This window comes from Peromyscus leucopus, chromosome 17 (genome assembly GCF_004664715.2).
Source record: "Peromyscus leucopus breed LL Stock chromosome 17, UCI_PerLeu_2.1, whole genome shotgun sequence".
NCBI lineage: Eukaryota > Metazoa > Chordata > Mammalia > Rodentia > Cricetidae > Peromyscus > Peromyscus leucopus.
The window spans coordinates 22,689,214-22,706,761 of NC_051077.1; the positions used below are offsets into that span (position 1 = coordinate 22,689,214).

Consider the following 17,548-nt stretch of genomic DNA (forward strand, 5'->3'; position numbering starts at 1 on the left):
GAGTTCTTAAAGAAGCATCATTTATCACTTGATCTATCTGCCCTTATTCCCAAATAATCAGTTTACTCCTTTGAGAATGGCAAATTACCACAGACTATACATTAAAGGTTATGTTCTATCTAACAAGAGGGTAATTTCAGGCTTTTTTTTTAATCAGGGAAAGAATGATCATCTGCTGACATTTGATGATGGACTATTTTCTTAGATTGTTCACTGATGCCCATGAGGAGTAGAGGTCAGTGCCTTCTGGGACAATCTTACCAAGCTGAGCACTCCTAAGTAGAGATAGGTTAGTAGACCTGAAGTGACAGATCTCAAAGAAGTGCCTTGGGATCCTGGAAGACCGGATGCACGGCTTGAAAAGTGGTCTCCCAAATTGAGTATGTCCAACTGTGGCAGAAAATAATATACAATATTCCCTGATTCTGTGCTTTTATTTTCTTTTTAAGTGAAAATTTAACAGATACTTGGGAAGCCTATTTTTTCTCTTTTAAAATAATAAAATGGTTTCCAAAATACAGATAAAGTTTCAAATTACATAAGAATTTCTGAGTGTTCATGTAATGGTTCAGGATTCTCTTTGAAACTTTTCAAAACTTGAATGTCAATGTCTTTTCCTCAAGTCACTTAAAATAAGCATCCTAATTTCTAAGCCTATCATCTTGCTCTTGAATATAATAGGCATCTGTTTCCACTTACATCTTTTCCAGAATGATTAATTAATATTAAACCAATTCATATCAACTTAACTAATATTAATGAGTTAATTAAACAATTAATAATGATCAAAATCAACAACTCATTAATCATTTAAAATTAACAGGTAACATTAAACCTGAATATATTTCTCTTCATTTTTGGTCTATTTTTTCAGATTCCATAGCTTATTTCACAGAAAATATTCATCCCTATTAAGTTGTCCAAGACCATTACAATATATCTAAGTCATATGCAAAATAAGCCAATGACAAAAACCATAAATTTACTATGTGAGAGTAATATGTAACCTTTTACTTTGTATCTGTCCTACACCATCTGCAGTCAATTAAATGATTCCCAGGTGTTCATGGTAATTGCTTTAACACAAGATTACATGTCACTTTATGGGTATTTAAATATTTATTATAAAACTCTCATCTACATTTTTCTCATTCATCTAGGCACAAAACATGCTGACGTTCAGTAGCAACACACAAAAAGTTAATTGGACTCGTTGAATTATTCTGTGAATTAAATGTCAATTAAAATCTTTTTTAAGTGCCAAGAATTGAAGAAAAATAGAATATCTAGGATGCCGACTTAGTTACCTTTCCTTTACATTCTTAATTTAAAAATGAGGCATGTATGAAAATAAGAACCTATGATGCATGAAAAAGATGTCATTTTTTTGTTAGGGCTACTAAATATTGAGGAATGTAAACTATCAGAAGGTTCATCAAACAATTTCTGACACTAAAGGTAAAAATTAAGTTTTTACTTTAAAGGTAGTAGAAAGTAGACAAAAGACAGTCTAGCAAAATAGAGTTATTTTTTTCCATCAGGAATGCCCAGAAGTTTGGCCAAGTGTTCATAATTATTTATGTGTAGACCTATTGAGAGTTTCAATTACTAACATATACATAACAATACTACATTCCCAGGAACATTCTAAAACCTTCAGGCAAACTTCCTATTTTATTTTCTGCAACTGCTATTGGAGGTGTACATGTGCATTATGAGCATGGATGCCAAGAGATGTTCCTCTAGCATCTAGGAGTCACATGAAGAGAATTTAGCTGACTAAATATAATTAATTGTTAAACTCCTTTAAAACTAGAAATTACTCTATGTAGCATCTTGATGTATAGTACAAATCATATGAATTTACTTGTAATATGATTAGTGAAAAATCTACATATCTATACACATTTTACAGTTTTCATAAACTTATATCTTTTTTAAAATTTATTTTATAATTTATTTAATTTTACATATCAGCCATGGATTAATTCCAAGTGGATCAAAGACCTCAACATAAATCCAGTTACTCTGAACCTGATAGAAGAGAAAGTAGGAAGTAGTCTTGAATGCATTGGCACAGGAGATCACATCCTAAATATAACACCAGTATCACCGACACTGAGAGAAACAAACAATCAATGGGACCTCTTGAAACTGGGAAGCTTTTGTAGAGCAAAGGACATGGTCAACAGGACAAAGCGACAGCCTACAGAATGGGAAAATATCTTCACCAACCCCACATCTGACAGAGGTCTGATATCCAGAATATATAAAGAACTCAAGAAATTAGACATCAAAATGGCCAACACTCCAATTAAGAAATGGGCTATAAAGCTAAACAGAATTCTCAACAGAGGAAGTTCAAATGGCTGAAAGACATTTAAAGAATTGCTCAACATCCCTAATCATCTGAGAAATGCAAATCGAAATGACTATGAGATATCACCTTACACCTGTCAGAATGGCTAAGATCAAAAACACTGAAGACACTTTATGCTGGAGAGGATGTGGAGCTAGGGGAACTCTCCTCCACTGTTGGTGGAAATGCAAGCTTGTATAGCCACTTTGGAAATCAATATGGCACTTTCTTAGAAACTTGGGAAACAATCTCCCCAAAGACCCAGCTATACCACTCTTGGGCATATTCCCAAGGAATGCTAAATCATACCACAAGGACACATGCTCAGCTATGTTCATAGCAGCATTATTTGTAATAGCCAGAACTAATATCTTGAACCACTATACCTGGTGAGTTATTATTTCTGTCTTCTGAGTTTGGTCCCCTCTTAAGTCTGCCTGGACAGACAAAGCAATGTATCTTTAGTCCTCTGAATCAGCCAGAATCAACTCTGCTGCAGGAGCTGACTGCCATGACATTCTAATAGGATTTTTCTTTGCTAAACTTCTCAGTTATTTTCCTATCTGTAACCTTCATGTGTAGACTGGATAAAGTCAGATGAAAGTGAAAAATAAGATTAGCTTCAGCCTCTGGCTATGTGATTGTTAGTTTTAATTTTCCACTTGGAAGAATCCGCTGTGATGGACCTTTGGTCACATCTATGAGAAATGACCAGGGTTATATTTATTAAGTTGTCACCATTCCCTAGGCAGGAGATCCTGGATTATCTAGAGCAGACAGGTCAACCTGAGAACTAATATAAATGCATTCATTGCTGTTTCCTATATGTAGGTGAGACATGACCAGCTGCTTCAGAATCACTGTTTCTCAACTTCCCTGAAACAGTAAGCTAACTTTGATTTCTTTTCAGTTACTTCTCTATCATAGCCTTTGAAAAGAAATGGAGACTGCTTTGTGGAAATATTTTGATAGCGTAAGTATAATATGAAATATTTTATGCTATAAAAATGAAATATTAAATTTGATGCCTCCATTTAGTTATATAAGATTTATTAGACAGAAACCAAATGGCTGAAATTAAAGTCTCTGTCTTTAAAGTAAGTCTAAATGTAATTAAATCTATTATGTTAAAGATAAGAATGGAATTACAGAAATCAAGGATAATTCTCTTAAAGATGTTTCAGAATATATGACATTCAATTTTTCTTTTGTTTTTGAAATTATAATTGTCTCTTCCTTTTCATCTCTATAATCTCTTCTCGCTCTTTTAAATTCATGGATTCTTTTCTTCATTAATTATTGTTACAACTATATATGTATCTGTATATCTTTTGTGAACCATCAGTTACAAATTTCATATCTATATGAGAGAGAGAGAGAGAGAGAGAGAGAGAGAGAGAGAGAGAGAGAGAGAGAGAGAGAGATTGATTCATGTCTCAATGCTAGCAGCAAAAACAGGCTGCTCTTTTAGCCCTGCTACCAAACACTTACATGTTGTTTATGAGCAGGCAGGCATGCTACTCAGTGGCAACATAGACCTAGAAACTTCTCAAAGTTGGGGTGGTAAACACAACTTCCAGAGGTGCAGTATGCTTGCCTCCACCATGAGATTAAACTCAAGGAATCGATGGGGAAGAGCCAGCAGCAGCATGCCCTGATCAAAGTTATATAGTTTTTGTTTTACTCATGTAGGCAGAAAAGGTTACAGATGCACAGTAATGACATATTCAGACAAAAAGAGCCTCTAAATGAGTCACAGTGTTTAAAAAAATAAGTGTAGGCTTGGGAGACAAAGAAAAAAGATGTATTCAATCTTAGATTGAAAATACAGTTCTAAAATAAAGTCCTTAAAAAGTAATAGAGTAATAAAAAAATATAACAAGCCACATAAAAATGGAAAATACACAGAGTCTGGATACTGAATGTTACTGTGTTGTCTTTAATTTTTTTGACTTTATGATAAATGATAACTGCTAGAGACTTTTGTTTATGAAAGCTGCTAGAATAAACCAACCTATATATTTTTAAAACATTTTGAGTTCAAACTTTAAGTCAAAAGATATGTTACTTTGGGAAAGAGGTTCTGCTCTTATTTCCACAGAAAATGAGAGCCTCTGGATTCATTCTGGGTTAAGAAAAATAAGGTTTGATGGAGGAATATCCCTAAAAAATCTCCAATGGGAATGGATTGCCCAGGTGATCCAATGTTTCAGAATGCCTCTGTTGCAATTTCCTCTAAGTTCTGCATCAAGAACAGCTTCAAGGCTGCTGGTTGAGATGATCCAGCCTCACAGAATACTCCAGTCAGGGCTTGACCATAATCCTAAATTTTCTCAGAGTCCCCCAAAGATTACTAGTGCCCCCAATCAACAGGATGTAGTCTAGAGAACTGTGCCGACATTTCCAAAAATAAATTATGAATGTTTGTCATCTTTAGGGGTGGGAGGTGGTTACAAGTTCTTATGGGTAACCATCAGGAAAAAAACTAAACAAAGGAGATTAGATTCAGGGAACTTGTTTTGAAAAGAAAAAAAGAGGGATATAGAAATGATAGGATAAAAGGGTATATTATTGAATCTACTTTAATCCAAAAAATAAATATTAATCTCACATACTTTATATTAGTGTAGATTTTGGTTTATTGATAAAAATTTAACATTAATTTTGTTATTCTGTATGTATATTTCTACTCTTATTTAGGATATTATACAGCTCATTTAAATGTAATATATAATTAAGAAATACAGATTAATAGTCATCTATAATAGTAAACTTATAGTCATGTTAGTTAGGTTTTCAAAGTCATACAGGGTTATATTTCACATATTTCAAACACTTCAAAGATGTACAGAACATGGTATTTAAAATCTTTTAAGAACTTAGACTTTTCTTAACAGTGAGACACATCTGCTTTTGGCAGCACTGATTACTTCCAGGAGGATGATGGGCATTGAAGTAACTCCATGTAGAGTTTGTGTTCTTTATGGTAAAAGCTAGTAATACGGGCAAAGAAACTGCCTTTGCCTTGATTGCTGACTGTTATCGTCCAAAATGGACCAGCAGGATGCAAGAAAGGTGAATACCAAACTTTGCTAAGACAAGGTAGGACAGTCCTTCAAAATTCCCTGCTTCACAGGAAAGTCTGACAGATATGATAGCTAAGCCTATAGGCCACAGTTGGATGCCCCAATGTTACAAAGGAACATTGAGTGACTGCTTAGGCCAACTGATGTCCCTGACATTAGGTAATATTTCACTCTTCTGAGTCTTTGATGGAATTTAAGACTAAAAAGTTATAATTATAGTTTTCCTTAGTTATAACAGAAAATAAATTAGATACAAAACTTTAGACTCATCAAGATAAAACAGATAGTTACTTTCTCTAATTTTGACAAATGCAAATGGATTGGATATTGTTACTATAATTCTTACTTAATAACTATTTTTCTTGCATATAGTTGTACTATAACAAGGTTAAAATCTTCCTTTTTAATTATACAAAAAGGGGAAATGCTGTGGAACAATCCTTTTCTACACAATGAATATGTATTACTCTCATTTGCTAATAAAGAGCTGATTGGCCTATAGCTGGGCAGGAAGAGATTGAACATGAGAGCCAGACTAGAAGAATTCTGGAAAGAGGAGGGGTAGAGTCAGAGCATTTGGCAAATTCAGAGAAGCAAGATGAAAATGTTGCACTGCGAAAAGGTACTAAGGCTTGTGGCTAAACATAGATAATAACTATGGGCTAATTTAAGTGTAAGAGTTAGATAATAATAAGCCTGAGTTATCAACCAAGCATTTATAAGTAATATTAAGCCTCTGTGTCAGTTACTTGGGAACAGGGGGTTGGGACAAAGGGACAGGAAATGTCTGATTACAATATTATTTGAAAGGAAATCATGAACAATGTCATCAGGCTCCCAACACATATGATCACATCATACTTCAAACCACACACCATTTTCTTCTTATACAGAAATTAATGTTTTACAAACAAACATAATTATAGATCAAATAATAGGAAATGTTGATCTTGGAAGTGATTTTGAAACTTGCTTATGAAAGATCTTGCTTTTTCTTCAAGGAGTCTGACCTCATGGTCTGTTGTACTTTCTTTAACCTTCTCAACAACAATCTCATTCATTTCTTTCAGATTTATTCTAAGAAGTGCAATCTGGTAGAAGAAACTTGGGTTCATGGTTATCTCTTTCAAAGCTAGAATGGTCATGAAAAATTAGAATTTTAGTTTTGGTAGGCAAATTTTGATATTAAATAGCCTATTTTAACATAAACTATGGATCTTTATAAGTTCACACAAAAATTATTCAAATTAGGTTTTTTTCCCAATGTCTAAAAATATTTAGATTGAGTAAACTTAAAGTATATGTACATATGAATACACACATACATTCAAATATATGTATATAGTATTTTCTATGCACTTATTGAAAGGGGAATAATTTGGCTTCCAGTTCAAAGGCAGAAAAATAGTTAATATTAGCATTAACAAACCACACATGTCATATTTCTCGATTAAATTACAGGTCTCTTTTTTATGCAGAGTAAAAAGGAAAATTGGCTTATAATGAAGAAGTAAGACAGGACTCAAGGTAGATAGGCATTTGGTTTGTTCATAGCCGTTAAGCAGCATTTTGAAGGGCATAATGGAACAAATAACTATGAATTAGGGAGACATCTTTCTTTGCTTTTCCAATACATTATCGAAATAGAAATCTGGAAAAAAATAGTCACTGTCTGCTGGAATGTACTGTGCATTTTCATTAGAAATCGATACATAGTTAGGTAATAACAGTTAGGTTATTTACAGAATAACTGAAATTCTAGTCCATAACCATGTGCTGATTAGAAGTAAGATATTTTAAATTAATAAGCAGTGTAATTCCTAAGAACTACAATTAATGCCATGCTCACAAACAAAAACTGAATGGAAGATGAAAAGGATGAAAAGAGGATTTAAAAGGATATCTATGTCATCATAATTTGTTTTTTAAAATGAAACTTGAGTGACTATATTGTGAGAATGTACTCATCTTTAACATCTGTAGAAAGGAACATTATATTTCCAAGATTCAAATTTTAATACATTGTGTGTAGTTTATCTGTGATGTCTACATAGACACATGGTAACAGTCATAATGTACCTCATTTAACTACCATCAGGAAGAAAATGTGATGGAAAGTCATCATGGAATTGTTCACAAAATAGCAATGCATTGTAACAAATGTCATCATAATTACAATCACTACCACCAACATACACATTTGACATATAGCTACATCTTCCCATTTAAATACACTCCCATTTTTCTAGCATTATTCCAAGTGTCATAACTATTTTAGAAAAGAAAATAAAACCTTGATCTCCAATAGAGATAAGTTGTATTCTTAAAACCCACTGAAATGGTAGATATCTAGATACAGTTTGACTTCTAATAATGTTTGTAGTTAAGACAATTTCTCACTGTGTAGTCCTGGCTTTTCTGGAATTCACTATGTAGACAGGGGTGGTCTCAAGCTAACAGATATTTGCCTACCTCAATCATTCAGGTGCTGGCATTAAAAGGTTGTCCCACAACACCTGGATATACAGGATCATTTAATATATTATTACCCACTCTATAGTTAATGTGCTTTTGTTCTTTGTTTATTGACAGTTACAAAAAAAAAGTAGGGGAGGCAACAACACTGTGACTAAATTACCAATTTGTAGTTTAAGTTTTCTTAGTTTAAATGTATTTCTAACCACAGAAATAACTGGCTATTTGATTGTTCATTATAATTAAACAACTTTTCCTTCATTCTCTTTTTTTCTTTTCTCTCATTTGAATAATATTAATATTACATTGAAAGATTTTGCAAGAATGGCTAAAATGCAAGAAAATTCATTCTTTATATTCCATGCATAAAAGCATGCAATTGCATACAGATGGCATTTGTCTACCCACCCTGTAATCAAACAGCTGCTTCATGCTACAGGCAGGAATTATGTAACTATTATATGACAGTAGATTTTGCAATATGGTCTGTGTGTTTTTAATTTATCTGTTGACAGGTGCACTAAGAACCACTTCAGCTATGTTGAAATGAATGGAATAGAAAATTCTGTTCTAATAAGTGTTTTTAACTATGAGTAAACTTTGACTTGAAAAATATTCTCAGCTTAGGCCTGGATGTTCAGGCCATCTTATACTATTTTGAAACAATCACAAGTTGTCATTGAGGTTAACTTTGAGAGCTTGAGGATTCTGGCACATTTATGCATGCATAGAAATATTTTATTCCTGTAAATTTTAGTCAATTTATTTTAAACCCCCTTTCAAAAGTAACATTTTAATTTATCACAAAATATGTAGTTATGACAATTAGTAGATATTTACTGAAAAATTAACTGTTTTTCTTCATTAAAACCTATAATTTATCAAAAATCTTATATTTATACATAGGAGGTAGACACAACTAACATTCCTATTTATAAATGTCTTATTATAAGTGATTATTTTATTTCTAAAATTCAATTAGGAATGTTGAAAACATTAATTCCTCACTAAAATAGGATAATTTATTTCTCAAGCTTAAAAATTGACCCTCTCCCACTGTTTGTACATCACACATATTATAGATGATGTAGGTAAATATAGAAATGCAGATAATAGTAATATAAACATGAATCAATCAATGGCAGTACCATGTAATTTTATCACAGCCGTATATCCTATCAAAATATTTAGCATTACATACATAACAAATATGTATAATTTGCAGTTACAATGAGTTTTGATTTATCTTTTTCCATATAAATACTGAGTGAAATAATTATACATGCTATTTTGATAAAATGTCAATAGATAAATTAACATTTATTTGATAATACAAGTAAAACCATTTAGGACTGAGGATGTTTCATAGTTGGTAGAGTGTTGGCCTAGCATGCAGGAAGCCTTTGGTAGAATCCCAAGCACTGCTTAGAGTGTAAAAAGAGCATCTGGGAGTTGTAGTCCAGATGATCAAGAGCTCAAGGTCATCCTCACCTACATAGCCAGTTTGAGGCAAGTCTAGTCTATGTGACACCCTATTTCAGAAAACAAAGCTTTGTCAGAAAACAAAAGAAACAAACAAACAGAAGTGGTACTTTTTTTTCTTTAATTTGTCTTTCATATATTAAATCCTTTGTATGTAATCTTAACAAAAAGCTCTGTCAGAAACTGGAAATACCAACATATGCACAGACATATGATGTCATGCTACCTCATGTGCTTTCTAAATCTATTTTGATATATACTATGAAAATATTTCAGGGAAAATCACGACATTTTTGAAATTTAGGAGTGATGAATTAGAGAAGGAACATGGCTTCATGTATTTCAACTTGACCGCAGAATCTAAAATGGAATAAGACAGAATGAACAGACTTTACCTCCAAACACTCACCGACTGTCAGCTGTCCAGTGAGCTGCCCCATGTGGTTTCTTGCATTCACTGTTACATTCCTGTCAGACTGTAAGACCAATGGACTGTCCTAGGAAACATGCATAAAACAAAATAAATCAAACAAAAATATAACTGTAGTCAGAACACATGAAATCCTGCTGTGTATGTTATCTCAATTTTCTTTATAAACAGTAGGCTGTTGTTTTAACATTTGCTTGAACTGGGTACAAAGATAGTGTATCAAAATAGTTTTATAGTAGAACAGAACGCTTGCTTTCAGGTTTATATCCAGGCAATAACCATCCAATGGCAGCATTTTCAATTCTCCTCATGGCTCTTAAGCACGGGTACAAAAGCCCCTACATCTCTTTCCTAATGGTATATATAAACTTGTTGGCACAGATAATCCATCCAAATACCAAGGAAAAATTTCCTCTAAGTAATTTTCAGACTTCATTATTAAATAAAATTTCCTCAAAACTTCATCCTCTGATCACCATGAGTACTGACTGATTCAACTCATCACCTTCCTATCCACATTTCTTTTGTTAAAGCACTTATAGCAGGCACAGTTTACTTGTCTTGTGCTGTTTTCACATGTTTATCTTCTTGTTTACTTGATTGTATCCAAAATGACAAAGATTATGGCAGTCAGGTTTACACAGCTGCACGTCCACTATTTCTCCTAATGCAAACAGGAAGTATTTGCTGTGTGTTTATTAAGTAAAAAGCCTATACAATTAATTAATTAAGTCTTTACTGCCTTTTGTTCAGCTTCTCTAATGTGGGGATGCTCTGTGAATTGCATAATGGCTGAGGCATTCTTCTCCTGAAGGTTGTTTTGGTTGTTTGCTTGTTTATATGTGTCCAATTAGATGCTGACCTCAGACTAATTCAGCACATAATAACAGTACATTGAAGGGAAATAAGATTGCCTGAGGACGATTCCTGTAGAACTTTCAAATGTCCACATCAGACCACACACACACACACACACACACACACACAAAAAAAAAAAAAAAAAAAAAAAAAAAAAAAAAAAAAAAAACCAAAACCATTATTTATGATTTAAAACAAAGTTGATCATGGACAAATTAGGCACCCACTTATCCAAAAAAAATGTATTATTTTTGTGCACAACACACTTTTATAGGAGCTTGGGCATTTAAGTAATCAAAACACAATAGCTACCTTCATGGAGCTTAACTTAGGAAGCTTAGTTTTGTAAAATTAATGAAAAAAATCTCTCTCTAAAATTTCTCTCCCACCTAATTTATGCCACTTCTACTTTGAAATCATTACACATGTGTTTTATTTTATTGTTTTAAAATTGTTTTTATTTTGAGAATATAATACAATATATTATATCGCATTCTTTTTCATCCTTCAGGTCCTTCCAGATCTTTCTCACTTCCATATTCACACAACTTCATGTTCTTTCTCTTTCTTAAAAAATAAAGAAAAAGAAAAGAAAGAAATGAAGCAATTGAAAATCAGAGTTTGAACTAGTCTTGTGGATAGAGTCTGATTGATATATCCAGTGTTACCTCCAATGAAGAAAAGTTATTTTCCCTCATAGAAGTTGTTATTTGCAATAGCTTCTAGTCCAGTAATGAGACAAGTGCCTAGTTTACCCCCTTCATACTGAGATCATGTCTGCCTTTAGCCTGTGCAGGTCACAGTCTCTGTGAATTCTGATGTGCATCTGTCATGTTGGTCTGGAAAATGCCATTTCCTTAAAAATGTCCTCCACCTCTGGCTCTTATAATTGTCATGTCACTTATTTCCACATAAAATCCTGAGCCTTGAGGTGAGGAATATGTTAAAGATATCCCATTTGGGGCTAAGGACTCCAAAATATCTCACTCTCTGCTCATTATCCAAATGGGGGACATTGTGTTAATTGCCATCTAATGCAAGAAGAAGCCCCCCTGGTGAGTTCTGAGTGACCTATGTGTATAGTAATATGTCATTAGCAGTCATTTTATTGCCATGTTCCTTTAGTAGATAAGAGTAGTAGGTGTTCCTATAGAGCTCATGGCACATATAGTCTCCAGTTCTTGGCCTCACTAACAGTATCAGATATGGAATACATCACATGAAGTGGAACTTAAATAAAAAAGAAACAGATTGTTACTCCCCTATGATTCTTACAACCTTTGCATCTATATCTTGAAGTCAGGTAGTTATTATAGCTACTTGTGTTCATATCTTGTTTGACTGATGATTCATTTTTTCCTATGACAGTATATATAGTATCTTCTAGCACTATAAATGCTACCTCGTAGGGGATAAAGCTATATTTCTACATATTCTATGCCATAATAATGTGGTTTCTTCAGCAATTGGGTCTTACTGACAAGATATGGGGGATAACCATAAAATTGGCAATAGCCTGTAGAATTTGGGGAATCTATGGGATTCCTTTGGCCAATAACTGAAAATATGTAACCCATTACACACACACACACACACACACACACACACACACACACCTGGAAGCTTCTAGATTAGTGTGTTTCAACATGGGTTTTTAAAAGATCTTTAGTGTTAGATATCCTTCTCCATATTCTATCTTCTACCATCCTCTCTTACATCCTTTAATCTTTGTATTGTAATTTCCACTATATCATTTCATAGAACTATGTTTTATATCTCCTTCCTTGGAAGATCCCCTTTTCCCCATGGTCCCTTACTAGGTACCTGGATATCGAGAAAAAAATAACCCAATTTAAAATAGGAAATAGAGCTAAGCAATTTTTTTTTTCAAGAGATGAAACACAAATATCTGGGAAACATTTAAAATGTCCTTAGCCAATAGGGAAAAGAGAAGTAAAACTACTTTGAGATGTCACCTCCCAGCAATCAGAATGGCCATGACTCCCCCATCCATGTTAACATGTCTTTTGGTGTTATTCTTGTTCAGTCCATGTTTGTAATCAAGTCATATATATATAATATAATATATGTATATACATATATCCATATATATATATATAATGTATGCAAACACAACACCATCATCATCAACTACAACAATTAATGAAAAATGCCAAGAAGTTGAAAGAGAGCAAAGATTAGGGGAAATATTATTTTAAAGTGTGTGAATTTGTTTATGTTGCAATGGTTTAACTCTGTGATACTGTGATACGTTGCCTGTCTAAAACACCTGATGGTCAAATAAAGTACTGAATGTCCAACAGCAAGGCAAGAGAAAGGATAGGTGGGGCTGGCAGGCAGAGAGAATATATAGAAGGAGAAATCTAAGAGAAAAGAAGTAGCCAGAGAAGGAGGAGGACATCAGGGGCCAGCCACCCAGCTACACAACCAGCAATGGAGTAAAATAAAAGGTATACAAAAATAGGGAAAGGTAAAATCCTAGAGGCAAAAAGTAGACAGGATAATTTAAATTAAGAAAAGCTGGCAAGAAACAAACCAAGATAATGTTGGACACCTATAAGGAAGAATAAGACTCCATGTGTGAATTTATTTGATAGCTAGGTAGTGGGCCCCCCCAAAAAACAAAGAGCCAAAAGAGTAAAACAAACACCACCACAAGAGGTACACATGGGAGGGTGTGGAGTGAGGAAAAAAGAAGAGGAAATGTAGTAATTATAACCTTAAAATATAAAAATAAAGAATGCACAAAATTAATAAAATGAATGACAGCAGGTGCTGTTGATTATGTGGGGAAAGGGGAATACCTAGTCATTACAGGTATTGCTACAGCTTCTATGAAAATTATTGTGGAAGTGTGTCAAAAGCTGAAAATAAATCTACCACAAAATACAGTTAAGCTGCTCTTGAGAATACACCCAAAGAATTCTACATCTATTACGGAGATACTTGCTGTAGAAACAGCCTAATTGTCATCAACTGATGAATGGATAATGAAAATATTATTGATTATTGAGCTATTTAGAAAAAAACATAATTATGAAAATTTCAGGCAAATAGATGTAGCTGGAAACAATCATTCTAAGTAACCCAGAGAACAAAAGACAAACATCATGCTTCCTCAGGTATGTGGATGTGAGCTTTAATGATTTAGATCTGTGTTTTGTGAACATATATTTTACATACAAGCCACCTAAACACTGAATATTAGGATTTGGTATTATTTATTTGACTATGCATGAGACTATATTATAGACATTTCCTAAACCTACCTTAGACTCTTCTAACTCTAAGCAAGTATGCAAGGAGATGATAAAAAATATATGCATATGTGAAATACTCAACACACACAACACTCGCAAACAAACCTTTATGAAGTGAGATTTTCAAATACATTCAAACTCAGATTTGACATGACCTTATTTTTAAAATAATTTTCCAAATTTGAAGAAAATATTTATTCTATTAAGATTTTGTTGTACAAAATGACTACAGCTAATTTCACTCTGTTTGTCTCTTATCCCAACTCAGATTGTTTAGCTAGAAATGAAGTTTTATTTCTGCATTAGGAGGAAATGATGTCATCATATTATAACATGAACATTAAAGAATATGTAAAAAATACATCTAGTCACTTCTCTCTAAGTATACCTATAGACATCCATGTTTGAAAACACTGAAACACTTTAAATCAATTATGTCATTCCTGTCGCATAACATGTCCAAATTAGGTTGACAGTACAGATTGTCCACTAAGAAATGATTCCAGACTAGCGTTTATACCAAGTACCAACACTGCAGTGTCTAATAATACACAGAATATATTTTGTGTGGCCCACAGACATACACAAAACAATGACATTCTGTATTGGTAAAATCGTGTAGACATTTTTTAGAGAGTATTATGAAACAGCAGCCATGACTTTGAAAGAGAAGAGGAAGAGTTATCTGGAATGGTTTTGAGGGGAGAGAGGGGAAGGAATGCTATATATTAGATAAAGACTTTGATGTAAGAAATGAACCCAAATGTTTCTCATAATTCCAAAGTCGTAAATAACTGAGTAGTCAAATTTAAATTACATCATTTTTAAGTATTTGATATATATCATTTTGTTTAGATCCATAAAATGTATGAGATTATTTGCTTCTATTTGAATTACTAGACATATTAAAATGAACATGTATGAATATAAGTACAATGAAAAGCATAACATGCTGGTATGTTTAAATGATGGGCTGTGAAAATATTATAGGTATTGTAAAAATTATTGCTGTATGAAAGATCTTAAGAACAAAGAAAAGTATATTTAGAGGGAAACCGTTAACAGGCATTTCATCTGATCTAATATAGAAATAGACATGTTAGGAGTGTGGGTTTAATCATTGTGCAATTTTGTTTACAACATGTCAATTCAATTTTACCCTCACCATGGGGATGCTATTGAATTTCCATCCCTGGCTCACTTCCTTTCTACTTATTCCACTAAATTTGCTTCCAGAATTAAATGTTTTATATCTGGATTAAATTTTTACTATGGGAGAAACAGCAATCTCTCTAGTCACTAAAAATATAAACAGAGCTATAAGGGGCGATGAGCAATTTTCTACAATATACTCATGCGAATAAAATCATAGTTTTATGCTATTCTGATTTTTAAGTTCTATGAAGCCAATGTCATTTCTATAAGTGCAGTATGCCCACTGACAAATCACGGGGTGAGTTTATACACAAATCATCAGGGATGACTTTGAGGCCAGCACCACTACTTATGCATCTTAGGACCAAATCATAACCTCTTACATAATATCCACTGGAGTCCTAATAAGTACATATATTATGAAAATGGCAACCTAATTGAGTTATGTAATGAGAACACAATCCAACAACACTATGCAATTGTTAAGTCTGTTAGAAGGTATATTTTTCAGTGTGAATCAACAGTAAAATCCATTTTCTTTTTACTTAAAAAATGGCATTTAGGAAATGTTGCCCTGAACAAAGATTTTAATACACATTTTATATTCTCTTGTGACTGTTTCTCCAAAGGCCTCTCTATGAGAAAATAGTTGTCATTAATATTTTATTTGTATCTATTTTATTTGAATTGTTTTCTTCTATTCCTGTGTTCCAAAGCTGAGAACACTAGTGTCCAGTCTTAGATACTAAAACAAACAGCATTATCCACTTTTGTTTTATAATTTCTCTAAAATAAAGGAGAAATATTATATGATAGTACCTCAAGGATCAACAATGATACTATTAGAGCTTTGAAAGTAATTAAATAGTCAAAGATGTCATATTGCACACTTCAATAGTGTAGGAATCCATTTTTATTAACAAATTATGTTAAGCAGATGACTTTAAAAATTTGTAACTGGTATCAGGATATAAGAATATACTTTACTTCCTTTCCTTAGGTTTTTCTCATTTAGAATACTTTCAAGATCTACTGCTTTTTCTGAAAGGATTTTAAGTTTCAATCTTTTTTTTAAATTTTAATATAATTACATCATTCCTCCATTGTCTTTCAAGTCCTTCAAATCCTCCCTTCTACTTCCTCTTACTTTCTTTCAAATCAGTGGCTTCCTAAAAATTTTATAAGACATTCTTCTTCACTGCTGAATAAAATTCCATTGTTTGTAAGTATCACATGTTCACTCTTCACTCCTGAGTTGATGAACATCAAAGCTGGTTTCATTTCCTAGCTATTATGAATAGAGGAGCAGTGAACACAGGATGGAGATGTTTCTGTTGTAGAATATGGAAAATTTGAGTACATTTCCAAGGGCAATATGGGTTGGACATATGATAGTGCCATGTTCATCTTTTTGAGGAAACTCCAGATTGTTTAAATAAAGGCTGCACAAGTTCACATTTCCCCCAACAGTGGATACAATTTCCCCATTTCTACATCCTCATCAGTATTTATAGTCCTTTTATGTTTAATTATAATGAAGATATGACTGAAATAAGAGGATTTCTCTAAATTAATTCAATTTGATTTTTTTCCAATGGCTAAGGATACTGAATATTTTTAAGGAAATTATTAGCCTTTGCATTTCTTTAGAGAGCTTCATTCCATTCCTTATACTGCTTTTAATTGGTCAGTTTGCTTTCTTCATGTATAGTGTATCAATCTTTTTCTATATTTTAGACACAAATTCTCACCCAGATGTAGAGCTAAGAAGAATTTAACTCTTTCTCTGTGCTGTTTATTCACTGCAGTCATGGTTTCATTTGCAGAAAAGACTTTCTAATTCCATGAGATCTTACTTGATCAATTGTTGACCTTATTTCCCAGCCAGCTGGAGTCCTATTCAAAATGCCCTTAGTTGTGCCTATATGCTTAAGTGTACCCCCCTTTTAAGCATCCAGAGTTTCAGCAGTCCAGGCCTAACATTGAGGCTTTGATTCATGAGGAATTAACTTTTGTACATTGCGAGAAAAGGTTGGAGTCTCATTTATCTAATGTAGATATGCAGCTTTCACAGCACTATTTATTTTATTTTATTTTTATTTTTTTATTATTATTTTATTTTACAATACTATTCAGTTCTACATAACAGCCACAGATTCCCTTGTTCTCCCCTTCCTGTCCCCCTCCCCTTCCCCCAGCCCACCCCCGAATCCCACCTCCTCCAGAGCAAGGCCTCCCCTGAGGACTGAGATCGACCTGATAGTTTCAGTCCAGGCAGTCCCTTCCTCCCAGATTGAGCCAAGCGTCCCTGCAAAAGTCCCAGGTTTCAAACAGCTAACTCATGCAATGAGCCCACAGAAATCCACAAAAGATACCCCCACAAAAGCCTGCTGGCAATGGCCGAGAGACAGCCGGGACTGAC

The 17,548-nt window shown here is 33.4% G+C and overlaps 1 protein-coding gene across 1 annotated transcript in view; it reads right to left on the minus strand.

The window, feature by feature from the left end:
- The window catches only part of Sgcz (sarcoglycan zeta), a 1,053,795-nt gene that overhangs the window by 93,539 nt on the left and 942,708 nt on the right, over nt 1-17,548 (minus strand). Inside the window, exon 4 of the mRNA XM_028872379.2 lies at nt 9,812-9,899. Within this exon, the coding sequence (XP_028728212.1) occupies nt 9,812-9,899 (88 nt within the window). The remainder of the gene's footprint in view (nt 1-9,811; nt 9,900-17,548) is intronic.